This window comes from Heliangelus exortis, chromosome 9 (assembly GCF_036169615.1).
Source record: "Heliangelus exortis chromosome 9, bHelExo1.hap1, whole genome shotgun sequence".
Lineage (NCBI taxonomy): Eukaryota > Metazoa > Chordata > Aves > Apodiformes > Trochilidae > Heliangelus > Heliangelus exortis.
This window is the reverse complement of record NC_092430.1, coordinates 845,001-871,264: the sequence shown is the minus strand read 5'-3', so window position 1 is coordinate 871,264 and position 26,264 is coordinate 845,001. Positions and strand designations below refer to the sequence as shown.

At 48.6% G+C, this 26,264-nt stretch overlaps 2 protein-coding genes and 1 long non-coding RNA gene across 3 annotated transcripts in view; 2 read left to right on the top strand and 1 right to left on the bottom strand.

Moving 5' to 3' along the window:
* The first annotated feature begins 1,109 nt into the window (after window positions 1–1,109).
* LOC139799545 (uncharacterized) lies at window positions 1,110–16,549 on the top strand. The gene is made up of 3 exons (XR_011727349.1): window positions 1,110–1,293; window positions 3,824–3,973; window positions 14,802–16,549. It is a non-coding gene; the product is annotated as an uncharacterized lncRNA (long non-coding RNA).
* LOC139799533 (zinc finger protein 3-like) lies at window positions 6,639–10,319 on the top strand. The gene has a single exon (XM_071751554.1). It carries the CDS (start codon window positions 6,920–6,922, stop codon window positions 7,598–7,600), a length of 681 nt encoding a protein of 226 aa, XP_071607655.1. The 5' UTR covers window positions 6,639–6,919; the 3' UTR covers window positions 7,601–10,319.
* An 8,380-nt stretch (window positions 16,550–24,929) lies between the features above and the next one.
* Window positions 24,930–26,264, bottom strand: part of LOC139800063 (type II inositol 1,4,5-trisphosphate 5-phosphatase-like) — a 107,782-nt gene continuing 106,447 nt past the window's right edge. Inside the window, 1 exon segment of the mRNA XM_071752754.1 lies at window positions 24,930–25,149. Coding sequence (XP_071608855.1) covers window positions 25,025–25,149 — 125 coding nt within the window. The 3' untranslated portion in view covers window positions 24,930–25,024.

Genomic DNA, 26,264 nt, shown 5'->3' with positions numbered 1-26,264 from the left:
CAGAAAAGTAAAATCAGGGAACATAAGCTGAGGGATGGGGTGAGTTAAAGCAGAATTCTACGTTCTGGACCTCCATGGCTCAGCAAATAATCCTTGTGAAACTGCTTAAGCTCTGTCACCATAACAGCTTCTCATTAATCCAATTAGAAAAAGGAGTTAATTGTGATGTAGGGGTTGGTATAAAATGCCTGCTAGTGATTGTCTAGGAGTCACATTGACCTGATAGAAGCTCACACAAAATGCTTGTTTAATAGAAGCTAAGAAATTGTTTAGGTAGTCACCACCTTATTAGGGAAATATATGTGCTAAAGTGATAACGACAGCGACCTGGAGATAAGGAACAGAACACGTTGTCGGCTTGGCTGAAGGCAGAAGAAATGCGCTTGCCCGGAGAGGAAGAGGTGAAAAGTTTCCCCAGAGAAAGCCCTTTACTTCCTTTGGACTTCATCGCCACGACCCCCAGCAGGAGACACCACGGGAGCGCAGGCGGGAGGAGAAGATGAAAATGACCTCTGGGGAGTGATTGGAATGCGAAGCGGGAGGAGGTGATGCAGATGTACAGGGGTATTGCGGAACGGAATGAATATGTAAAGCTTCAGTGTCTGTAACAAAAGCCGAACTGCGAGATCGATGCGCACGGGTTCCGGAGGAAAAAAACCCATCGGGGGGACCGAGGTGACCGGGGGAGACCGAGGCGTTGGGGAAAGGGGACCCAGCCCAGCCCACCCCCCCTCAGAGCGGAGTGAGGCGCCCGGGGAACCCCCACGCACCCCCAGAGGGGACCCAGGTGTTAGGGGGGACCCACCCCCTGCCAGAGGGGACGCGGGCGTCCGGACCCCCAGTCCCACTCACGGGATTTTTCCGCCGGTGCTTCCGGGTTGGGCGCTCCTTGATGACGCAAAATCTCGGCGCCCCTTCCCTCCCTTTCTCCTCCCTCCCCCGCTCCCCCGGCCTCGCCACTCCCAAGATGGCGGCAGGGACGCGGCTCCGTCGTAACTTCCGTGCGCTCTCGGGCCCCTGTTTGTGACGTCATTTCCGGGCTTTCGAAGCGCGCTGGCGGGAGGAGGCGGCGAGTGGCGGTGATCGGCACCGGGGGATGAGGGGGATAGGGGGGGCAGGGGGGCGTCTCTAGGAGGGGCTGTGGGGCACGGCGGGGTCCCGCGGGCAGCTGTGGGGCCCAGGGGGGCGCGTGTGAGTCAGGCTGCCCCCCTGCCCCCACCCACTGGTCGTTCCCCCCCCACACCCCGGAGTCCGGAGGCCTCGAACCCCCGTGGGAGCCCCCCCTGGAGTGCGGTGAGTGGAGACCCAGGAGTTCGGGGGGGATGGGGACACGGGGGTCCTTAGGGGCTGAAAAGTGTTTGCAGGGCTTGGGGAGAGGGCCGTGGGTGTCCCCAAGTGACAGATGTCCCCAGGGGTGTCCCTGAGGAGTCAGGGATGGTCCCTGAGATGTCGGGGACACTGTGATGGGTGTCTCAAGGAGTCACAGGGCCCCCAGAAGCTGGGCACAGGGTCACAGGTGTCCCCGATGTTATAAATGACCGGTACTCAATATTCTGTTAATAGTTTTAGTTAAATTAATAAAATTGTAATAAGCAAAACAGTGCTTGGTGCGTGGGGAGTCTCCGCTCCACTCACACGCATGCAATTAAAGCTCTGGAATTACCTTATATTGGTCACAATTCTATGCATATTCAAAAGAAGGTGGGTTTACATAGGTATCCATAGGATTACATTGTGTCATTATAATATTCACGGTAGGCAGAGTGTGGGCAGAGTCTTCTTTTGGGGAGATATCCGGGGTCGTCAGGGGCTCTTTGGATGAAGTAAGAGATCTTCCTCAAGCTTGAACTTTTTACCTGTCTTGATGTCAAGACTGACTTCATTATGTTGTTGCAAGACAATACCAGACCCCAGCCATAACTTTCCCCTTGTCTGCTGGTTGTGACATCTTTATGTTCTTCTTGTGCAGATGTTCACATTCCTTTGGTGCCTCCTGAGCCTTGGCAGTGCCTTTTAAGAACAGGACCTACACTTTTAATTATTTTCGAGACAGAAGTTAGTGTTGTTAGGGCCTTGTTCTGTTCACACTGTTTCAGTGGAAAAATTATGTCTCAACTGCTTTCCTTAGCCCCACATCCACTTCTTACTCAGTTTAATTCTTTCCTGAATTTTACTGGTTAGGAATACAGCTTCATCAACATATATATTTCAATCCCCCGTTTTCTTTTTTTATAATAATTTATGAATTTGTATTTCTTTTTAATCACTCTCTTCCTCAGAGCTTGAGGATACATAAGCATGACACCAGTTGCACCCATACCTACAAGTTTCACATTTACATGGATCTCTCTTGCCATGTAGACACCATTCACAGGAGCACAAATCGATATCATCTTCTTCTTCTTCCTGATATTCCTCATCTGTATTCACCACTAACAACCTAGGGGGTTCATTTTGCACTTTTTTTGGACTGTTGATCGGGCAAAGTGTATCCTACAAGGTATTAAACATGGTATAATTAACAACCCCCCAAAAACCCCAACACCACAATTCCAATTTTTACCAGCCAATCACCTCCCAGTAATTTGTTCCAAATTCCTTCCAGATTTATTCCTCTCCAGGACTGGAACGAGTGCAGTTTTCTTCATTTCCTGTACCAGTTCGTGTACAGCTTTTCCTTCATCATCTATTTCCAAGCAGCAATTAGTTAGATTGAATTACACACACACACACCCCTCCTTCTTGTGCTAACAAATAATCTAAAGCTAAGCGATTCTGATATAAAAAGGTTCTTATTTGTGTGTTCTGTTTCTCAATTAGCTCTAAAGCATCCCCTGTTTTATTTACAACAATTTCTACTACAGCTTGTAACCTAATGATTCTATGGAGCATATAGATTGGAGTTCAATATCCATACATAGCACCCTCAGCCCATGTGGCCGGATCATAATGTGCAATTATCCTCTCAGGAGAATAATCATTGTCCCAGTCACCTATCTGTAATTCACGTTTGGTTCGTTGCTTCCTTAGTTCTTTGGCCTCTGCATATACTTGCACCCCAAGCTGTTCTCCTTTACTTAAAGGTAACAGGAAAAAACTGGCTCTGATTGTCCCTAAAACACAAGACCCTGACCAATTTTTTGGTAGGAATGCATATGCAAATTGAATCCAATACTGGCCCTTAGGAGTGGGCCACCCCTTTGATACACTGATTCCATCAGTCCAATCTGTAAATGCCTGAGCCATTTCAAGAGGCATTCCCCATTTATCCCACCTTTTTGTCGTTGCATTCCAGAGGGAACCTCCTTCACACTCGAGGTTACCTACTGGTATGCTGGCCCCCAGATTTTGCCAGCAACTTCTTCCAATGATAGAGGTTTGTAATGCCCACTGGTGTTTCCTGTTACCTGTTTCAAGCTGTTCCCATGTCTTTGAATCAGTTATGTTACTCTCCCTTGCTTCCCAGGGCCATCGGTCTCCTTGATTCGTTGCTCCACAAACATACCAATTAGTAATATTCAAAGATTTAGCAATGTTTTCAGCCAAATTTACAAAAAGATTTTTAGGAATTGTGGGAATTTCGTATTTCACCCCAGTTTCCAATTCATGATAAAATGAGTTAAAAAGCAACCTGTGCTGTATGGGTTCCCTAGTTCGCTTGATAAATGTTACCTGAATGACAGCTCCTGGATCATAACCAGACCCATATATTTTTATCCCAAATCTTACCTCCAAATCTTTCCAACATTGAGGGTTTAGAATGGGTAGATTGAGAGGGTTACAAGCAGAGCAGTACAGTCTTTCTGTACTTCTCCTCTTTCAGGTGGTGCTTTCAGCGTTCCTTGGCACTCTTCAGGCCATCCCCAGCTGGTAGCAGTACTCCAACCAGCACATCCCCAAGTTCCACTCCCACAATAGTGCTGAGCTCTGTCCCCAGGATAATCAATTCCCCAGTCAAGACCACAAACTGGAGGTAAGTGTGGCATGAGCAACCTTCCTTTTGGATAGGTCCTTGGGCGTATATACTTTTCACAAGTACTATAGTATTGCTGCCACCCCAAGTTTCCATAAGGCATATAAGGATCTTCATCTTTTGCTCGACATGCATCAAAAATTAGACTTACTGGCTGGTTGAGATCAGTCATTTCTCTGCTCCTTGCTATCATGGGTCCACTAGGACCATTGACCCATAACTGTATCCAATATAGGTAAGGCAACTCTTTTGGGTCATAGCATATCACCCTGCCATCCTTTTCTTTGCCCAGGTGGTGTTGCATCATGTTGTGAGTACATGGCCCCACCAATGATCCTTTGCAATCATACAGGGTATGATAGATCAGAGTTTGTGACACTATTTTTCCTTTACGGGTAGTGGCTACACATTGGCTGAAATTTTTGGCCAAGGTGGATGCTGGTATCCCCATCAAAATCAAAAAGGGTCCAGTAGGGATCATATTGCTCAGTGGTCACCGCCCAGAGGGGTTGCAACCCTCGGCAGACCTTCTTCAACTTTCTCCTAGATGAAATGTTATGTGGGATGTCTTATTGTCAGGGAATGCCATTGGAATATATTATAATAGAAGATGAAAATATCAGAAAATATATTGTAACTCTGGGAAAGCGGTTAAATGAATTAAGGGAGATGGGAATATTGGTGCAAACACCTCCTGTGGGATTCGCAATACACCAATTTCAACACAGGGGTAAAGTTTTGATTAATGCCATAAGGTGGAGTTCGGAGAAAGGTCATCTAGCTCCAACCCCCTGCATGGGCAGGGACATCTCCCAGTTTGACCAGGATGATCCAAGCCCCATCCAACCTGACCTTGAACACTTCCAGGGATGATTCTGTGATAAAATGTGTAACCCTTGGTAATAATGAAGGGGGTGTCAGGTGATCGCTCCCAAAGCTCACAGACTTTTTGACAAGCCTTGCAGTTTTTTAATCACTGGAAAATCTCTTGGAGGGCAAAGGGGAGAATGAATGAATCCCCGAGGGTTGCAGCGAAACGTGTCTTAAAAGCATCATAATAATAATGATCTAATATTAACGATGATTATGATGGCTCCTCTGGAAAGGTGACGGTCACTGTAAGTGGAAGAGGAGGTCCCAGGTGCAGGAACATGGCCTGGTAGGATGGGACCCACTGGGGAAGGCAGCCATGGAAGAAGGCAAGCCATGCCCCCAAACGTAAGCCATAGCCTGCTTTGGCTTGAAAGAGACCTCTAAGGGTCATCCAGACCAACTTCCTGCTCTACAGGGAGGGCGTGTGTGGTCATACTGGAAAACACCGGGGGTTGGCCAGGTCAGAACAGCCTCCCTTTAGATCATGGTCACATGGATCACTCATTCCAAAGCTGTGGAGAGCCCAACACAACACTTCTGATCTCCCTTGCTCTTGTTTAGTTGGAGTCTGCAGTGTGCCAAAATTTGAGGTCCTCTAACGAGGAAAAGAAAAATATTTCAGAGTGAATTCTGTTCCATGAAGCTGAGTGTGAAATGGAAATGAAGTGGGAAGAACCTTCAGGGCAGTACCCACTGGGCTGGTCATTGTCCTCCTGAGTTTACACCTGAAAGCAGTGAATCAACAGCCTCTTATCTCCAGGGCCCGTGGGCTTTGTGTTGAGGTTGGGTCAGCACCACCCAGCTGTGATGTGTCCTCTCCCCCTGCCACAAGCCTGATGTCCCCAGGACACAACCCGGGTGTCCCCTCCCTGCCAACTTCCAACCTCACCCTCCAGGTCGGTTCCCTCCCCCCCCCCCCCCCCCCAGCCTCATCCCCACCTTTTCTTCCTCCCCCCTCCACTTCCTGTGATCGCACTGCAGCTCCCTGGAGGTTTCGCTCTGCCGCCCCGGGGCTGCACCCACACCCCCCGCCCCGCAGCCGGGACCCCCCAACTGGTGATTGCCAGAGCATCGCCCCCCCCCTCCCCATGGGCCTGGGCTGTGCCCCCCCTGCAGGTACCGGGAGGTGATGGGAGGTGATGGGAGGGGGGTGGTTATCCCAGTACCGCCCAAACTGGGGGAAGCAGCACAAGATGGGGAGGGGGTGAAAGATGGGTGGGAGGGGGGAACTAAACTTATCCCTGGAGTGAGGGTGGTGGGATTGGTGACCCCCCAACCTCTTCAGGAGTGTTAAGGAGCTGTGTCTGGGTCTACCCACACCTCATCCGGGGATTCCCAACTCATCCTGGGTTGGGGAGCTGTGAAAGGGGACCCCCAAGTCATTCCCAGTGGTTTTTTTTGGGCAGGGGCTGCCACTGGGGACCCTCAAATAACCGTGGATCCAGGGGTAATGATGGCAACCCCAGAATCCTTCCAGTGGACTTAATAACACCAGGGCTCAGGAGTCACAATCGGGGATTCCCAAAACATCTCAGGAGACCCCAATTCAAGACCAATAGGGTGATCCCAATTCAAGTCAGCTCACAACTCTAGAAACCTGTGTCCTACCCAGTTCCCCTTTGAGATTTAGGTGCCAGTTTAACTCCTAAAGGGGAAGTAAAGCATGGTCAGTGGGTGTCCAACTCTATGGGTAACCTCCTCATTCTACCTCATACTCCATTTCCACCCACAGTAAGTTTGATGTAGGTTTTGGCTGCCATCACCACACAAAAAGCTCACCCCTGCACTGTGGCTTCTTTCACAGATACGGGGTGACTCAATCAGGGCAATAATTTCCCCGGGTACCCCTGGAATAAGGCAGCTTTTGGTCAAAGTATGACAGTGGTGAAATATCACTGAATCCATCCTGGAGAACAATTCAGCATTGTCGAGGATCGGTTTAGGATCCTCTCGGCCCATCCCCACCACCAGAAAATCAATTGGGGTGAGAGACCCCAGAGATGTCCTGACTGCGGGAGACAGTTTAGTGACAGCTTGGGTCTGGTCCAACGGTGACACCATCACGTAGGCACCATGTCCTACACTTGTCCTGACTGCGGGAAAGGTTTTAGCAGGAGATCAGATTTTATCCAGTATCAACAGATCCATACAGGTGAGAAACCCTTTAAATGTTCCGAGTGTGGGAAGGAGTTTACCGGGAGTTCCAGTTTATCAGAGCATCAGCAGATCCATACAAGAGAGAGACCCTATAAGTGTCTGGAGTGTGGGAAGGGGTTTACTCAGAGTTCTGGTTTATCACGGCATCACCACATCCATACCGGAGAAAAACCCTATAAGTGTCAGGAGCATGGGAAGGAGTTTACCCAGAGATCCCATTTATCACGCCATCACCTCATCCACACAGGAGAGAAGTTGTATCCCTGCACTCACTGTGGGAAAGCCTTCAACAACAGCACCTCTTGGATTCATCACCAACATGTCCACACTGAGGAAAAACCCTACACATGTCCCCAGTGTGGGAAGGGCTACACAAGAAGCTCAGGTCTTACCGAACACCTACGTATCCATAGGGGTGAACGTCCCTACAAGTGTCCTGAGTGTGGGAAGACCTTTGCCAGGAGCTCTGATCTCCTCAGGCATCGTCTCATCCACACAGGGGAGAAACCCTACTCGTGTCCCCACTGCTCCAGGACCTTCAGTCAAAGCTCCCACTTGCTGAGACATCAGCAACTCCATAGGGGTGAACGACCCTAAAGCTGCTCCCAGTGTGAGAAGAGTTTTTACCAGAGCTATGATCTCATCTCTCATCACCAGACCCACCACATTTTCCAAGCTTTAGAGTTTCCAAGCCTCCACATCTTTAGATTCTTTGAAACCAAATAAGGTAAAACAAGGAAGTGATTATCACGAAAACACATTCATCAGGGGAGGTGTCTGAATGTGACCAGGTCTATTTCCTTTTTTAGTTAGGGAACACCCATATGGAGCATTTTAGTGTGACTTTGCAGCCAGACTTGAAAAGAAAATGGGAGTGAGAATTTGGGATTATGTCATTTTGAGGGGAAAAGAACCCTTTTCCATTAAGATGCCCTTTTAAGGAGGGCATTAATTATTAATTATTAATTTAAAATTTGTCTTTACATTTCAGTGTCCAGATGGTTGTGGCTGCAAAACTGGGTGGAGGTACACTAGCCTGAGGTTCAATACCACTTGGGTGTTGTTTTTATTAATTAGATACTCAATAAAATTATACAAATGTGCAATGGAGCAATTCCTTATGGCTGTTGGGGTGCAAAGGGTTGGAGAATGCTTTGGATGCTTTGAGGTTGGGACCCCCTCCCTAGAACTCCTTCTCTTTGTCCTCCTCTTTGGTGTAATGATGCTTGACACCTTAAGGTTCGGAGTGGACCCTTTTGCTTTTCTGAAATCGTTATGGGAGGAGTGGGGTTTGTTATGTATCAGCAGTCCTGGCTGACAGGAGAGGTACCAGCAGACTGGAAGTCAGCCAATATGACACCCGGGTATAAGAAGGGATGGAAGGACAATCTGAGAAAATGCAGCCTGTCAGTTTGACTCCAGTCCCTGGGAAGCTGATGGAGCAGATCATTCTGAGTAGCATTATGGGGTAAAGTCAGGACAAAAAGGTCCAGGCTCAATCAGCATGGGGTCATGAAGTGCAGGTCCTGTTTGGCAGAGCTGATGTCCTTCTATGACAGTATCTTACAGGGGATAGAAGGACCAGCAAAGTGTCAGAGTGTGGTCCCACAAGTGGAGACCTCTCTGTGATGTGCTTCAAAGTCATCTCATGGATGGAGCTGGGATGGCCCTGGCCTCACTGCAGTGCTGGGAATCAGCTGCTCTCAGAGCAGTGCCCAAATGATCTAAACTGCCCTGAGGTGTCCATCACATACACACTGTCAGCAGGCAGGGTTTGCCTCTGGGTCCTGTGCTGCTGTGCCAGCAGCAGGTGGTTGTGCTGGAGCTACATGAATATGTAAAACTTCAGTGTGTATAACAAAGCCTGATTGTGAGATTGGTGCACATGAATTCTGGAGGAATTTTCCCCTCGTTTGCCCAGCACTGAATAAACATACCCCTCTCTGTAACTTTCCAAGTTGTAGAGTTGTTTTCTGCAAGTCAAAGGATATATGTGATAATGGAATGCAGCTACTATGGAAAACTTACCTCTGACAGCAGATTATGGGATATCTCAACGTATCCAAAGTCTGCAGAAGGACCAAAACTGAGAAAAAAATAATTAAGGGGTTTTGGACTGCCAGAAAAGAAAAACAAGTGCTGCAGGTCGTCCAAAGGACATAGTTACAAAGACTAAGGCAATGAAGGCTTGTTAAGTCTGTTTTGTTTCTTTACTAGAGAAAGAATTGCTCCTATAATTGGTGATCTGACATTATGTCCTTTCACTCTGTATCAGTGAGTGATGTCAGAGTTATCAGTAATGATGAGGTTCACTGTCACCTCACATCTGGTGTTACAGATGTTAAAGTGCTGCCTTTGTGGAATTACCACCCAGCACCCAGCCCTGCTCAGTGTTGGGAAAAAACCAATGTCTCATCTCTGTGTGTTTGATTGGCTTAATGCACACTGGGTGAAAAAAAAACAGATTTGGGACAAAAGTTTAGGTGACCTGGATGGGACTGCACTGCTCTGCCTTGCCTGGTTTGTCTTGCTGCATGTGACAGGGAGGAGGGACTGGAGTGGACTCCAGTGTGTATCCACCTGTTTGATCAGGGACTCCCTCAGCTCCTCTGCTTTGTCAGACAGTAAGGGACACCAGGTAAAATGCTTGGATTGAGATATGGTGGAAATTCAGGGGAGAGAAATGGTATAGCTCTTGTACTCTTTAGGATGAATCTTAAAACATAGGGACAAATTTAAAAGGTGATTTCCCACCAGAAAGAAAATTTTTAAAAAATTAATTATTATAGTAATGAATGGTGGAATTAAAATTAAATGTTGTAATTAACCTTTTCAATCAAAAGATAGAGAAAAATATTCTCAATAGAAAAATATTCTCAATACTTTCTGTATTTATAATTTTGATATTTTGTAAATTTTTCATTCTTACTCGGTTTTGCTATGCTGGAAGGTTATGAAGTTTGTGATCATTGTGCAGTTACTCCACATAATGCCACCAATAATTCTCTAATTTGGAGTGCCCTATCCTAAAAGACATCAGTTTGTCAAACACACCTCTTGAACAATTGCATTAGAAATGCTTTTGGAGAACTAAATTCACAGGTACATCAAGTCCCAAGGTTGGAACAGTCCCAAGGGTACAGAACCCTTAGCTTTGGAGGTGACACTGCTTGAAGAACAAGGACTCTGCACATCATACATATCACCACTGCCTGAACTGAAGAAGCTGGAGTGATGATGCTGAGCTTGTAGCCATCATGATATCATTGCCTTATGATATTGCCTTATGATATCATCATGCCTTGTGATGTTTGGACTCATGGGGTGAGGGGGTTGCACTGTTGAGATGTCATTTGAGTATGTGGTTTTTGTGATCCAAGCAATCAGCCTTTGTGATTGCACAGCCTGAACTTTGAAATATCTGCTTTTGTGCTTTTATAATATATATATTCATACATACCTTTCAGTGATTTGTGTTCCCTAAAACTTGCTCGAAAATAAATTTTGTTAAAGGAGCAGAACTGATTTTGAGGTAAAAAGAACCCAAAAAAGAATATTTTGACTGTAGAGAAAAAGACTTTGAGTGTCATTCCATCTTCATCTGATCAAGGGGTATTTGGATCGTCTCAGGAGGCTGTCACTCTTTGTTTACCCTCCAAGGGTAACTTTTCCCTCAAGGGGAAACTCTGGCCTGTGAGATGGAATCTCCTTTGGCTGTTGTCCGGGTCAGGCCATGGGATGTGACAGTCCTGTGCTGTTGTGCCAGCAGCAGGTGGTTGTGCTGGAGTGCCCTGACATTTCCTGTAGCCCCCCAGGGCTGTGCTTGGCCACTCAATTGAGCAGCTGCCCTGACTGAGGTTGGAGCAGCCCTGGCACCTCCAGTGTCACCCGTGGCTTGCGTGGGAAGAGGAGGGAAAGGAGATTCCCCCTGGCACTGCCTGGGTGTCCAGTGGGAGAGTGGGAGAAGCAGAGGTTGTGTCTCGAGAGGGGAAGTGGCTGTGCTGGAAAGGAGGGAGGGAGGGGACATGAGCCATGACTTCAGTGTGTGTCCCATTGGGTTCCTGGGGAGCCCCAGGGAGAGCTGAAGGGAGCCCCGAGAGTGTTGAGCAAGTGGCCAAGTCTGGCGCTGGTCCTGTGCTGCTGGGCCGGGCTTCTGAGACTGAGAGAGCTGCTGGCAAGCAGAGAGTGCTGCAGAGAGAGAGCTCTGGGCAGGAGCAGCTCCTCTGCAGAGCAGCAGGGCTGAGGGCACTGCCTGCAGGCAGCAGGGCAGGGGAGAGAGAGGAGAAAGGCAGCCTGGGCTGGGAGGAGAGCTGAGAGCTGCCTGGGCTGGGGGAGAGAGAAATCTTCCCAGCCTCTGCCATGGTGAGTCTCTGGCTGCAGGGCACTGAAGCTGGGCTTCCTGGAGGGGGTCTTCCTTCTCCAGCTGGCAGCCTGGGCCACAGCTGCTGGGATCCCTCCGGGGGATTTTGGTGGGCAGGAGGAAAGGGTTTGGCAGAGCAGGGCTGTCCTGGAGCAGCGTCAGAGGGAGAGGCCATGGGGCTGCCTTCTGCTGGGGATGGCTGGGGGGGTTGAGGGTGTGTGTGCAGGCAGGGGTGGCCAGGGCTGTCCTTCAGAGCAGGGTCCTGCAGCCCAGGGGCTGTGTGCTGGGGCAGGGACTCTGCTGCCTGCCTGCCTGCCTGCCAGGGGCAGCTCTCAGCCTGCCCGGGGAGCTCCCTGGTGCTGGCAGAAGCTGTGACTGGCAGGAGACAGGGAGCACAGGGCAGGCTCCTGGTGCTGGTGAGAGAGGGATGAATTGCTCAGGGCTGCTCACAGCTCCTGCTGATGCTCAGAATATTTCTGAGGGGACTTTTCAGGAGTCCCTTCAGGGCAGGGCTTTCCTGCTCCAGTCTGGGCTCTCCTCAGGTTCTGTCTCTCCAGGACATGGAAAGCTCTTTCTGCATTCTGCAGAAGGCACACAGACCCCAGTTCTCCTCAGCCCTTGTCTGAGCTGCTCCTGAGCCCCTGCACAGGCAGAGATGCCCCTGGACAGGTCCTGCTGCTGCCAGGAGGGGTCTGCAGGGCAGAGCTGAGCACTCAGGGGGTGGGATGGGGGCTGTGAGCACTGACAGGGAGGAGAGCTGGGGACAGAGAAAGAGCTGCAGGCAGCAGAGATGGGCAGGGATGGAGAGGGAGCTTCTGCCTGGAAGATGATGGCAGGGGGGATTCCTGCACCTCCCAGCCATGCCCTGCAGAGCTGCTGCCCTCCCTAGAGCTAAATCCTGCTCTCTGTCACACAGCACAGTTCCCCAGCCCTTCAGATCATGGGCACTGAATTCTGAGGATCCTTCCAGCAGCCCCCTCTCCCACCAGAGAGGAGAAATGCTGGAGTCTCTGCCTGTGTCTCCCTGTCCTGACTCTCTTGGCAGCAGAACTTTGGCAGGTTCCCCTCTTGCCCCTGCTGCTGCTGCCCTTGTTCAGGCTCTGCTTCCACTTGTCTCTGGCTCAGCTTGGTGGGATGGAAACTCAGCTGTGCAGGGGAGAGCAGGGGCTGAGACTCCTCAAGCATCACCTGGAGGGACTGGGAACCTCGGGAAACGCCTCCACCTACTACCCCCCAGCAGCTCAGCTCAGGCTCCCCTTTCCATCGTCCTCAGGGGGTCTCACCTAAGTAGCTGCACTTGCTGAAACGAGCAGCAAGTTTCTCAGTCAGTGTCTGCTTCTAGGACTGATAACACTCGATGTTTATAGTCAGAGCTGGAGAATGGTCTGCAGAGCCAAGGGTTTCAGCTGAACAGCTGGAGTCATGGCCAATCAGGACAGCTCAGTCTCTCTCTTCTCCATCATCTCTATCTCCTACCTCTTCAGTCACTGTGCTGGAAGCTGCTTTATCCCCACCCCAGGGTGGGACAAAGAGAGGGGGTTTTGGGGATGGGGTCCCAACCTCAGAGAACCCAAAGCATTCTCCAACCCTTTGCACCCCAACAGCCACGAGGGATTGCTCCATTGTACATTTGTAAAATTTTATTGAGTATCTTATTAATAAAAACAACCAAGTGATATCAAACCTCAGGCTAGTGTGGCCCCATCTAGATTTGCAGCCACAACCATCTGGACAATGAAGTGTAATCTGTGGCTATAAATGTTCTCAAAAAGCCGTCCTATTTGAAAAGGGTTCTTTTCACCTCAAAATGACACAATCCCAGACTATCGCTCCTGTTTTCTTTCGAAGTCCTGATGGCAAAGTCGTAATAAAATGCTCCGTATGGGTGTTCCCTACCAAATAATAGAAACAGACATGGCCCCATCCTGCCATGTCCCCTGAGGAGTTTGTCACAGTGATAATCACTTCGTTGTTTTACCTTGTATGGTAAAAAAAACCCCAACATCTTAAAGATGTCGAAGCATGAAAACTCTAAAGCTTGGAAAATGTGATGGCCTTGATCAGGCCCCTTCATTTCTGGTGATGGCTGAGGTGGGTCTGGTGATGAGAGATGAGATCGTAGCTCTGGTAAAAACTCTTCTCACACTGGGAGCAGCTTTAGGGTCGTTCACCCCTATGGAGTTGCTGATGTCTCAACAAGTGGGAGCTTCGCCTTAAGCTTTTGGAGCAGTGGGGACACAAGTAGGGTTTCTCCCCTGTGTGGATGAGACGATGGCTCTTGAGCACAGAGTTCCTGGCAAAGCTCTTCCCACACTCAGGACACTTGTAGGGACGTTCACCCCTATGGATACGTAGGTGTCGGGTGAGATATGAGCTGTCTGTGAAGCCTTTCCCACACTGGGGACAAGTGTAGGGTTTACCTCAGTGTGGACATGGTGATTAATCCAAGAGGTGCTGTTGCTGAAGGCTTTCCCACAGTGAGTGCAGGCATAAAACTTCTCTCCTGTGTGGATGAGGTGATGGCATGATAAATGGGATCTCTGGGTAAACTCCTTCCCACACTCCTGACACTTAGTGCCAGAGAAAGTAGTATGGCAATTTGTAAAAACAGAACATGACAAGGCCCACTGGGGATTAGATCCTCTTTATCAGCATTTAAAAGTTAGAATAACAGGGCCAAAGCTATTCACAGCAGTGAAACAGGTCACATCCCAATGTGAACGCTGTTTGAAAAATAATCCAAACATGGGAACAAAGGTACACCAGGGGGTAATTGATAGAGGAAAATTCCCAGGGGAAGTGTGGCAGGTTGATTTCTCTGAACTCCCAAGGAAAGGGGGGTATAAGTACCTCTTGGTTTTGACTGATACATTTTCTGGGTGGCCTGAAGAGTTCCCATGCAGCACAAATGAAGAAAGAGAAGTAACTAAAGTCTTGTTTAATCAAATCATTCCGAGGTTGGGGTGCCCAGGAGCATCTCCTCAGACAGAGGCTCGCACTTTTGTGCTAAAATTGTACGAGCAATAAATAAGGCACTGCAAATCAAATGGCAATTGCACATGCCCTATAGACCTCAAGCTAGTGGGCAAGTAGAAAAGATGAATCATCTTATTAAACAACAAATTGCAAAAATATGCCAGGAAACTAACCTGCAGTGGTACCAAGCTAAGGCTCTAATGAGACTAAGGGTGAAGCCACGCTCAAAAGAAAAACTGAATCCATTTGAAATTTTATACGGGAGACCTTATGCAATGCAGACTGTAAATAGTGAGGCTGTAGATCAAATAGGTAATCAATATGTGTATGATTATGTTATAGCTGTGGGGAAGTACTTTGATAAGAATGCCACGGTGGTGATGGGTCACCAACCTAAGCAACCTGATTGTAAATTGCATCCTTTTAATCCTGGTGATTGGGTATATGTTTAAAATCTTTTAGGGAAACCTCTGCAAGAGAAATGGGAAGGACCCTTTCAAGTGTTGCTCACCACCTTCACTGCAGTTCGAATTAAGGAGCGACCCACCTGGATCCACTACTCCCGAGTCAAGAGGGCCCCTGAACATTGCCAGGAATGTTCCTGAAGGAGCTCGACATTATGAACTGGCAACCCTTAGTGTTGATGCTTGGACTCTGGATAAGTATGACCTTACCACAAAACATTGCCCAGGGATGGCCATGGTCGGGTGCACGGATAGTTAAGGCACTACCATGGGTTGGTACACCACACATGGTATTACACATGGTATTAAAGCATTGGGACCTGTGTCACTTACGAAATCCAGATAGGGTGTAAGAGTACTAACGTGAAAAGACAGGAAGGTGGACAAAGAACTGTGGCCAAGGAGAAAATCATCTTTCGTGTCCTGACCTTAGGAACTGTGCATCAGAATGTTGTAATTTGACCCTTAGACCATAATGTTTGGGCAAGTTTTGATCACTACAGGAGTAAGTGGCAATCAATCAGTACATAAGCCTGTATTCCTAAAAAACAACTAGGATATATTTGTGAAAATACAGTTATAGAAAATGAAGATTTGTGCTTAGATACTGAAGATAGTTTGTGTACTTTTGAAATGTTTCCCCATAATGACAACCGATCACAGGTTTATTATGTAGGAAATGGCTGTGCATGTATTAGAACATTATGCCTTAATATTTTCATTGATTATTGTCCTGAGATAGCAAATGGTACAAATTTATGTGTGTGTAACTTTTCTAGAATCATAGGCTGTGATTTTGGTTATTCTGTTCCTATAACCACTATGCAATTGGTTGAAGCTGAATATACTCTGTATCATAATGTACCAACGTTGCAGATAGGCATGAATGTTGATCTTCTTAAGGCAATGCTTATATACCCTGATATAGAACACTTAGTTCATGAAGTTAATAGAACTGCACAACGCATGCTTTGGCAAGTAACACATGATTCAGACGGTATAAAACAGGTACTAACAAAGATAGAATAAGTAGGGAAGCGTCATTGGTGGAATATCTTTGCAGGATATTCCCCTGCGACTACGCAAGTATTCCACTACCTAATATACCCCCAACCTAATATACCTAATATATCCACTACCTAATATACCCCCCTATCATGGTAGTGATAATACTCATGTTATCCTTCCTAAATGTGTGGCTATACTACAAACTGAATGATATACTCAAAAGGATCCGAGTACTGTGGGTAACGATTCAAAGGCATCACAACCTTCCCTTGGAACTTGACGAAGGAATTTGTAAGTTCTAAGGAAAGGGGGGAATGAAAAAGAGAAAGATCCTGACAGGATTAACTCCTGAGCAGGCCAAGCTGTTTGTGTGAGTACTAAACACAAGGCCAGAACGAGATTAGCTTCTGTCTCAAAGATAATTAAAAGTGTAGGTCGTGTTCTTAAAACAAGACACTGCCAAGACCATTTAGGCGCCAGCTGGGCACCGAAGAATGTGAACATCTTCACAAGAAGGTTACCACCAACAGATAAGAAGGAAGTTATGGAACATAAAGGATGTCACCACCAACAAATAAGAAGAAACAATTTAATGAAGTCAGCAAGAATTGAGAATGTAACGATGTTGTAACCTCCCCTTTTACTGTATAAATACCCTAACCCTTTCCCTTAAGCCTCGGAACTCTTTGTCCAGTGAGAGCTGGGGGTTCCCCGGATCCGCAAATAAATACCTTTGCTGTTTAAAGGCTTAAAACACTGTCTCTAAACAGTTTTATTAGGCCTTTTTTGGGCTTCACTGGTTTGGATTGGGACTGTCCAGTAGAGCCAGGGAGTGCGCATGGGGGACCCGGGGGCAGCAGCCACAGCGTGGCACTGGTAAAGGTACCGTTGGGAAGGTGGCAGCAGGAGATTGTCCCTGAGTCACAGCATACAGCAGCTCTGTGCTGGGAAGGACCATCCCAATCATTGCTGTTCCCACACAGGTTCCAGGTTGAGAAACATCCGATTTGCCAAGGAACGGACTATGGGGTCAGGGTCGTTCTCCAAGCTCGGGAGGGCTGCGAGAGAAAGAAACAGAGCAGTGGTGAAAACCCCAGTGTCTGCACAGCCCCCCTGTGCCAACCCCATCCCACTCTTTCCCTGGCTGGGAGGAGCAGGTGGGAGCAAGGGAGCAGTTGGAAGCTGCTGCTCAGGAATCCCAGCCTGGCTTGGGCTGGAAGGGACCTTAAGGATCATCCCAAGCCAAGCCCTGCCAGGGCCAGGGCCAACTCCCAGCAGCCCAGGCTGCTCCAAGCTCAACACTGCCAGGGCTGGGGCAGGCACAGCTCTGACCCCACTCACCATCGCACGTTTCCTGCAACACTCCCATGTCCCTTTTCCTGTTCAGGCGCCGCACAGCAGCCCCTGTGCACAGAGCTCCCGTCAGAACTCCCCCTCCCCAGCACTTCAGAGCCCCCAGCTGGGGGCAGCCAGAGGAGGGACCCCGGGGGCTGTTGCTCACCCATGAACCTGATGGCCACCAATCTCACTCTGGGATTCTGAGCATCCCTCAGCTGTTTCTGGCTGGAATACAAGTAGTGTCGCACCCAGAACTTGTCCTGCTCCAGCTGGGGAGAGCCCAAGGTTAGGCTTAGGGAAATTGAAAGATGAAAAGGGACAAGGGAAAAAGGAAAAGGGAAAAGGGAAGAGAATAATGGAAAAGGCAAGGGCAAGGGGCACTGAGCTCCAGGCTGTGTGTTCTGCTCTGGAGCAGGGCCAGCCAGTGCTGCCTGTGTGAACAGAGAATTTCTTTCTGTGCTGCTGGAGCAGTGGAGGAGCAGCGTGGCACAAACGCCACGTGCTGAGCACCAGGCTCCCGCCCAGCTCCCTGGCAGGTGCTGCCGGCATTGCTGCCGCCCCTCCTTCAGCTGGAGCAGGCACAAGGCAGGTGGCAGTCTCTGGGTACCTCTTTGATGTCCTCCAGGGCATCCACAAAGCTCTCCTGGCCATCCTCCTCCTCAGCTGGTAGAGGATCCTGATGTCTGCTGGAAGCAGACTGGGAATCTAAAAAAACAAGGGAGGAGGAGGGTGAGCTGAAGGTGTTGGCAGGAGAAACTGAAGGGCCCTACCTGGCACCCAGCCGCGTGCCAGCTCCCGAGGGCAGAGCCAGCCCTGGGCAGGGGCACCCAAAGAGGGGACTGGCAGGGATCAGGATCACAGCAAAGCAGCCAGAGGCCCCTCACTCACCTGTCTCCAGCAGTTGGGGCTGTGTGGTGGGGGGATGGCTTCCCTCCTCTCCTTCTCCCAGCCTGGCCAGCCAGGGCTGGCTCAGGGGTCTCTGCTCGGTGGGAAAGGTGGGAAAGGAGGAGAGGCCATGGGGGCAGGATATGGGGAATGGTCTGTCCTCACTCCTGCGGGAGGAGGAGAGGCCATGGGGGAGGGATATTGGGGTGGCAGTGCTGCTGGCCCCAAGGCTGCACTGCCTGCAGGGAGAGCCCCTGGGACCAAGAGGGCTGCGTGGGGGCAGGGAGAGGTCTGGGACGGGCTCTGCACGGGGCAGGGAATCTCCAGGGGATGGAGGCTCGTGGGCAGCCTGCGAAGAACCACAGCCCTCTGGGGCTGGGCAGAGGCTCCCTCTGGACAAACCACAGAAGGCTGCCATGTTCCTCTGCATTTGCCCCCAGAGCATCCATCTAGCCCCAGCCCCATCCCCATCCCCTGGTAGTCAGGGATGTTCAGTTTGAAATTTCTGGGGTGAAACGAAGTGAAACCGTGATGGAAAAGAGAGGAGAAAGAGCGGACAGCAAAACCAGGAGCATCAGTGGGACCACTGCTGGTTTAAACTCCAGTTTATTGGGATGGGAGAGAGAGGAGGAGAAGCTGATGGATTCCTGTCACCAATGGGTCCCAGACACCAGTAGGTCCCAAAGAACAACTGATGGGGTCTGGAAACAAAATCAAGCTGAAAGACCCTGAACAGCCCCAGAAATGGTTTGGGTGAGTGGGATGGAAAAGATGCAAACTGTAAGGGCAGTTCTTTTCTTCTTTTTCCTTCATTCCGTTCATCTACTTAGAAAATAGCAGGTATTTCATGGTTTTCCTAGTAGACCATCGTTACATATTATTCTATAATATGTTCTATCATAATAGCTTCAAGCTGAATGACTTGGTCCTCTCTTGAGATTAAAAAAAAACCCAAACAACTCCTCTTTTTACTTGCCATGTCTCCTGTCAGACCAAGTTTCTGAGGATGCCTGGAAAAAGAGGTAGAAGCATTAAATCTGACTGTTCTCAGGTTGCTCCTAAACAGCTCCTCAGTGTCACTGGATGGATGGCTGTCTGGAGCCATATCCTCCCCGTGCTCAAATAGTTCTGTAAATCACACCAAACTAATATGCACTTTGAATGCCGTCATAATTCTCCAGTTCTGGCCTCAAAATCGTGGGTCAGATCTGGTTTCATAAAGCACATCAGAATTGCTGAGTTTGGACCTATCCTCTCGATACAGCAAACTACTGAAATTCTGGGCTCTAGGGATCATTGACTGAAAAAAAAAGATGACTTGTGAGGAGAACAGAAAGTTTCTCAACTCGTCAAGTAAATGACAGTACCCTGCACTTGATATGGCCTGAACAATATTCCTGAACCATCGCTGCTAGACAGACCTAAGCAGAGACAAAATGCCATATCTGATTCGGTAGATCAAAGTGGTCTGATTCGACCAAAGCTCTGAGTGCCTACAGCTCACATTTTCAAAATCAGATTCATGGCTAAGTGGAGTTTTTCATCATCCTAGCAATTTGTTTTAGGAACGTAAAAGTGAATTTAGTGGACAAACTTTAAAGGAGCCAGCACTGAAACTTTGGTTTTCTACGAAGAGCTAGTGCTGCTCAGATTCTCAGTTATTGATTACCTTCAGTGGCTTATCTTCTTCAGAAAAATATTCAGAAACTTTTCCAGCAGGCAAGACCACCAGCATTGAGATATGGGTAAGAAATGACCCCTTCCCCTTATCAAACTTATATAAGCAATTGCTGCTTTGTCAGGAAAGTACAAAACTATATGTCACAGGTTGTCCACAAAGAAAACACTGAGTCATACAGAAAAAACAACAACATTAAACTGAAATCTATAAACAAGTTATGGATCTAAAGCAGTAAAAAGCCTGAATTTGTTAAATGCTTTTATTTCTAGTTTCAGCAATACCAATTACTATACATTAATACTAGAGATAATTACAACTGTCAAAACAAACTGCACACCTGCTTTTAGAATTTGATGTGTTTCTTTTCCTAGATAGCAACTACAATGAGACAGAGTTTACCAGGTGGTTCTTCCTGGAATGCTTCCTGCCTCTTGTGCAAATACATATTTAAGAGGCATATACATTAAGCAGGCATTCACAGGAAAAAAAAGAAAAAAAATTAAAAAAAAAATCCCACTCTTCAGGAAAAGACAGGCAACAAGATAAAAGGACTCCCTGAAACGGTTCCTCAACTTTGGCCACACTGACTGCCATCAGTGGTCCACTCTGGCCTCCAGTCAGGAGACAGAGACACAGCATCCATAACGCTGCTGCTACCTCCTTTGGGAACACACGGAGAATCAGTCTCGAGGAGAAAAGGCAGCGCAGGAAGAACCCTGCCTTGGCTGTCCCGGCACAGGAGACTTTCTGCTGGGCCTGTGGCAACCAGACTGCCCTATCCTGCAGTGGCCTTATCAGCATCATCAAGCTTGCTGAGTTTCAGAAATCTTCATTTGCCAAGCCAGGCCATGAGAGGGAGACATTAAACAGGAATTCACAGAAAAAAAGATCATTACTTCCCATTCACTTTGATCTGAAATCAGCCAACACCATTTAGCAAATAGCACTCATCAGAATAGCAGGGTCTTGTCAAGTCAAGAAGGTTGTCTAAAATACTCTTACTTAGGGGAAGATGAACATATGTGCATCTCTATTAGCAGATGAAGAGGCTATGAGTGCTCTTCTGGACTGTAATAAAAAAGGGAGCCAAGGTAGGGGCTATTGAAGGTACACAGTCTCCCCAGGAAGTAACCCACTGCCCGTTTCCAGACTGCCCTGTTTGCTTTGCCATTACACGTACAAAATCCTGAGGGCAAATGATACAGTCTAATCTGCACTTGTGCTTGTGGAATAGCACAAGTACCATCTCCCAGAACCTTGACGTCCATCCACTGGGGGAGCAGCTCGGGACGAGAGGGAAAGGCATGCCAGCTAAGGGATGTGTACAGCAGTAGCAGCCTTTGGGAGAATTTCTGAAATGGTGGTGTGATGGCATCCAAAAGTGTTGGCTGTATGTAGGCTCGGTTGGCTAGCTGTACCTCCACCGAGGCTGACTGTCTCACACACACTGTGGCACTGTCACCTCTAAGTACAGTGGACTTGAATAACAGGAATGATGAGAACTACAGGAGGTTGGGACCCTTTAGTTAGTGGTGAATCCAGATCTTGTTTACCAGCTTCTGATTTTTGTATATTGGTCATTTTGTAGCTAATTGTGTCTGCACATAGTTGCCTTATGCTTGTGAGAGATCTGAGGAGAAGAGTAGTAAATGATGAGTAAGTTAAGAACAGTCCCATTAGACTCCATTAGCTCCCCAGAGAGAGCACAGAAAACCCACAACACCTCTTGGTTGCAGAGGCCTAAATGAAACAGAAATAGCTTTTGTTTGCCCTGTGTTTATTACCTGTCTTGTGTGACTCTGACTATATTCTGAAATTCTAAAATTGTCAGTAAATGCTAGAATCAGTCAGATTGCTGAAATGAAGACCATGCTGACGACCCCCAGGGAATAGGGTGCCACCAAGTGATGTCACAAAGGACCCCAATGTGACCTCTGCCTTTGCCAGATAAGGGCAATACAATTGGTGTGCCAGGAGCTTGAGGACAGGGGGAGAGCAAGCAGCAGGTGGCAGAGGCAAAAGGACCTTTAGTCCCTCCTGGCCAACTGGAAGTGGGAGATTCCCCCACTTTAGAAAGTTTAAACCTCATGTCCAAGGCTTGGACCAGATGAGGTGCCTTCCAACCTGACATTCCATGATTCTGTGAATCTATGATTCTGTGATTCTGTGAATGATTCCATGATTATCTGATTCTGTGATTCTCTGAATGGTTCTATAGTTCTATGATTCTGTGACTCTGTGATTCTGTGACTCTGTGATTCTATAAACTTTGCCTTTGGTCTGACCTCCTGGTGCTGCTGCAAGGAGAAACCCAAACGTCAGCAGGATGTGGTCATGCAGGTCTCAGTGAGCCTGCTCAGGCAGACATTGGACCAGATGGGGCTCACAGGTCCCTTCCTTTATGATGCGGGGCCTGGTGTCTGGACACCAATGTCAGAGGGGTCTCCATGGTAACCATGGTGGGGTAGATCAGAAAAGCCCAAGCCCTGGGGGGCCCACTCCCAGGAGGGCACCTCTCACAGGAGCACCTGGGGACCCATTATTAGGGGTGAGCACTGAAATGCTCACAGGTTCAGGATGCCGTGAAGATGTCCAGGTTCAGGTTCCAGCTGTTCTCCACCACACCACTGCACAATCAGCTCACCAGGCCTTCTGTGCTGTGCCAGAGCCCACTCTGCTTCCCTCATTTACCTCTGTCAAGCAAGGAATGACTGAATCCTTTCAGCATTTTGTTGATCGACTTCATCAGCCTATCATGGCCCAACCTGACCTAGGAGCGGAACAAAAAATGTCCATGCTCAAACTGTTGGCATTTGAAAATGCAAACCCAAAGATGAAGAGGCTGTTTGCCACTCTGCTGAAAGCTGCTGATGTTGCAGAAATGCTTGAGGTTGCTGCCAGGGCAGCTCAGGCACAACAAAGTCAGGGCATGGCTGGTGCCTTTGCTGCTGCCATGGAGCCTACCCTGAAACTTCTGGCAGCTGTTGCAGAAAAAACAGACAACAGAGGAAATTCACCTGGGAAATCCTCTCCTGTCTCCTATCAATGTGGGGCCAGAGGCCATATGAGAAGAGCCTGCTCTGTCACAGTGTGGTGTGATTGGTGCCAAAAGGATAATCACAGTAGCTCAGTGTGCAGGGCTGGAAAAAAACAGGAGCAGCAGCACGAGGGCCCCCACGCCAGGACACAAGTGGCCAGGCCAACGCTCTCCACCAGCTCCCTGCCCCAGCCACAAGGGGAAGCTTGGGCCTGGATGTGGCAGCAGCAATAGATGTCAGCCTTACATCAACTCAAGTGCAGCAAATCCCAACAGGAATGTTGGGACCTGTGGATCATGAAAATAGTGCAGTTGGAGCTTTACTGATTGGCTGCTCCTCTACTGGTGTCGCAGGTCTCATGGTTCTACCAGGAGTGATTGATGCAGATTATACGGGGGAAATCATGGCCACTTGCTTCACATTGACACCCCCCTGGTAGTCAAAACAGGCACACAGATAGCACAGTTGGTCCTTCTTTGAAAAATGAGTCTAGGGAAAAGCACTTGTGTAGCACGGGGAGCCCAAGGCTCTGGATCCTCTGGGAGCACACTGGTCACGTTAGTGCAACACATGGAAACAACCAGACCCATGGTGGACGTGCAGCTGGGTGCTGGTAGTGAAACCAAGACTCTTTCCATGATGTTGGACACGGGGGCTGATGTCACAATCATCAACCATGACGTGTGGCCACGATACTGGCCAAGGAGGAGGTGGTGGTTCCACTCATCTCCAAGCCCTTAACCCCGTGGAGTTGAAGTTCCCTGAAGGACAGGAGGTAACTGCGTGGCCCTGTGTGTTGCCACGACCAGGGCAGCTTGGAGGATTGATTGGTAGGGAGGTCACGAGCCAAACAGGGGCTGTTCTCTCTGTTCCTGAACCCACTCAACCCACTCAACCTTTTTAATGAGGGTCACTGCAGAGGTGCCACCAACTCCTGGGCTTCGGTGGAAGACAGACACCCCTGTGGGTGGAGCAGTGGCCACTGTCTAGAGAGCAGCTAGAAGTTGCCAGTCATCTAGTGCAAGAACAGCTGGGTGTGGGACATCCATCCATCAGCCCATGGAACATTCCTATTTTTGTGATCCCAAAGAAGTCAGGGAAATGGTGGTTACTGCACGATTTACGTAAGGTCAGTGACCAGATGTGGCCCATGGGTGCCCTCCAACCCAGTTTGCCTTTGCCTACTTTGCTACCCAAAGATTGGCACCTTGTAATGGTGACTGATCTCCAAGACTGCTTTTGTACCATTCCCTTACATCCTGAGGACAGGGCTCCTCTTGCCTTCACCATCCTGTCAATGAATAAAAGTGAACCTGCCTTCACCATCCTGTCAATGAATAAAAGTGAACCTGCCAAAGGGTACGAATGGGGGTGTTGCCCCAAGGAATGAAAAATTCTCCAACAATGTGACAATTCTATGTGGCTTGGGCACTCTCACCAACTCAAAGAGAAATGCCGAGATATTTATCACTATATGGGTGACAAACTGCTTTGCCAAGAAGCCCCAGTAATGTCAGTCAGACCCTTGCCACTCGGTTGAGGGTGAAAGGCTTAGTTGTAGCTCCTGAGAAAGTGCAGTCACAGTCGCCCTGGAATCATCTAGGGTGGCAAGTTACTCGTGCCATGGTCAAGCCACAAAAGGTAGAAGTGGTTAACAGCACTGGGTGACCAATAGGAGGTTGTTTTGGAGTGTGGTGGAGGGGTTGTGGACACTGAAACAGTTTATTAACTGAGCTTGTAGGCAATAAAGTTGGAGCATTGACCTCTGTGAGGACTCAGCTTTGACTTCACACCAAGCCCCTGTTGTGTCACCCAGCCTGACTGTCCCTCAGGGGCTGTTCCTGACTGTCTGACTGTCCCACAGGGGCTGTTCCCTGTCTGACTGTCCCTCAGGGGCTGTTCCCTGACTGTCTGACTGTCCCACAGGCACCCAAAGCTCCCAGTACAACCTGAGAAACCCAGAGCCCAGACCCCCCCAACACCAACCATAAGCAGACAGGCTGGTAAAACCCCCCAAGAACTTTTCTTTTAAGTAACAATCAATTCTCAGGTAAACAAAACACAGTGTAAATATCAGCTTTTCTATTTCTGCTTGTCTATGTGCAGCTTACTTAGAAATTTTATACACTTTACAGCTTAAACAGTGACAGCTTTCAAACTGCCAGGAAAGTATGAAATCCTGTGATAACGTTTCGAAAAAGCCAGTGTATAAAAAAATATTTTTTTTACAGCGATTTGATAGCTAAAAATCAGATCAGCTGCATCTGAAATTCAGAGCAGATCGTTTTCTCTCAGGAGAAACTGACAGATGAACTGCTGAGCTTTCTTCTTCTCAGCTGTGTCAGGTGCAGGACGTCCAGGAGGAGGGCGAAGCAACAGCTCCCCAAAAATGCTGCCTGCATTTCAGAGAAAAAGCCAGAGAGAGTGAGACAGAGCCAGCAGCTGCAGGGGTCACAGGTAAAATCCCCCAACCCCAGGCAAGGTGACACTTGAGGGCTCGCTCAGCCTGCCCAGGGGACTTTGGAGAAAGGGGTTTTGTGAGAAATGCTGCAAATCCCCTCTGAGCAGGGCAGTTGGAGTTGTGGCCTTACCAAGGATATGCGCATCCAAGTGGTTTTTCCCTGATTTTCTCAGCAGTTCCTGTAGAAATGCCATCAGATACTCAAACACATTTTTGTGGCACCTGGGCAGTTTAGAGATGATCTGAGGAGGTGGGAAAAAAAAAAAACAAACCCACAATATCTATCTTGAAGATGTGGCAATGCCTCAGCAGCTTCATCTGCTTCCAGCATCACCCAGTTTGCAAACAACTGCTCTGAGTAGCCCAAAGCAGTCAAGATCCTTTATTTATTACCAGATAATTCAGTTTCTGAGAGCAAAACCCCTTTGCTGGTCTCACATAAAGCAGTTTGTCTCTTTCCCTCTAAAATCAGAGGAGTTTTACCTGGCTGCTCAGTCTGTAGCTGCAGGCACTCTCCAGACATCTTCTGTAGAACCTGGAGCAGATGACAGGCTCTGGCAGGCTCTCCAGGAAGAGCAGCAAAGCTTCAGCAACTGAGTGATTGCTGCCAACTGATCCCCAAGTGGTTAAGGAAAGGGGGGGCAAGAAGAGCCTGATCTGCTTTGCTGGAATTTCTGCTGAAACATTCACCTTGGCTCTGGGTTAAAAGAGTTCACAGCTGGGAGCTCAGACACCAACAGCACAAGGACCTGGCAGAGGTTTTCACACTGAGCACAAGGAAATGCAGCTGTCAGTCACCCCAAGGTGAGAGGGGGGAATTAAAACCCCCGGGGGGAACCCACTGATTGCATCTTTTCAGCTCTTGGCACTAAGTGACCCTCAGGGGACATCAGGCTGCAAGGATCCAGAGGGTGTCGTATCAGCCATGGCAGGACAGCCTCGGGGAGATGCAGTGACACCCTCTACATCACTGCCCAGCTGGAGTCCATAGAGCGAGAAATAGATAAATAGATAAAACTAAGACACCGTTGTCTCCAGCTGAGAGAAAGC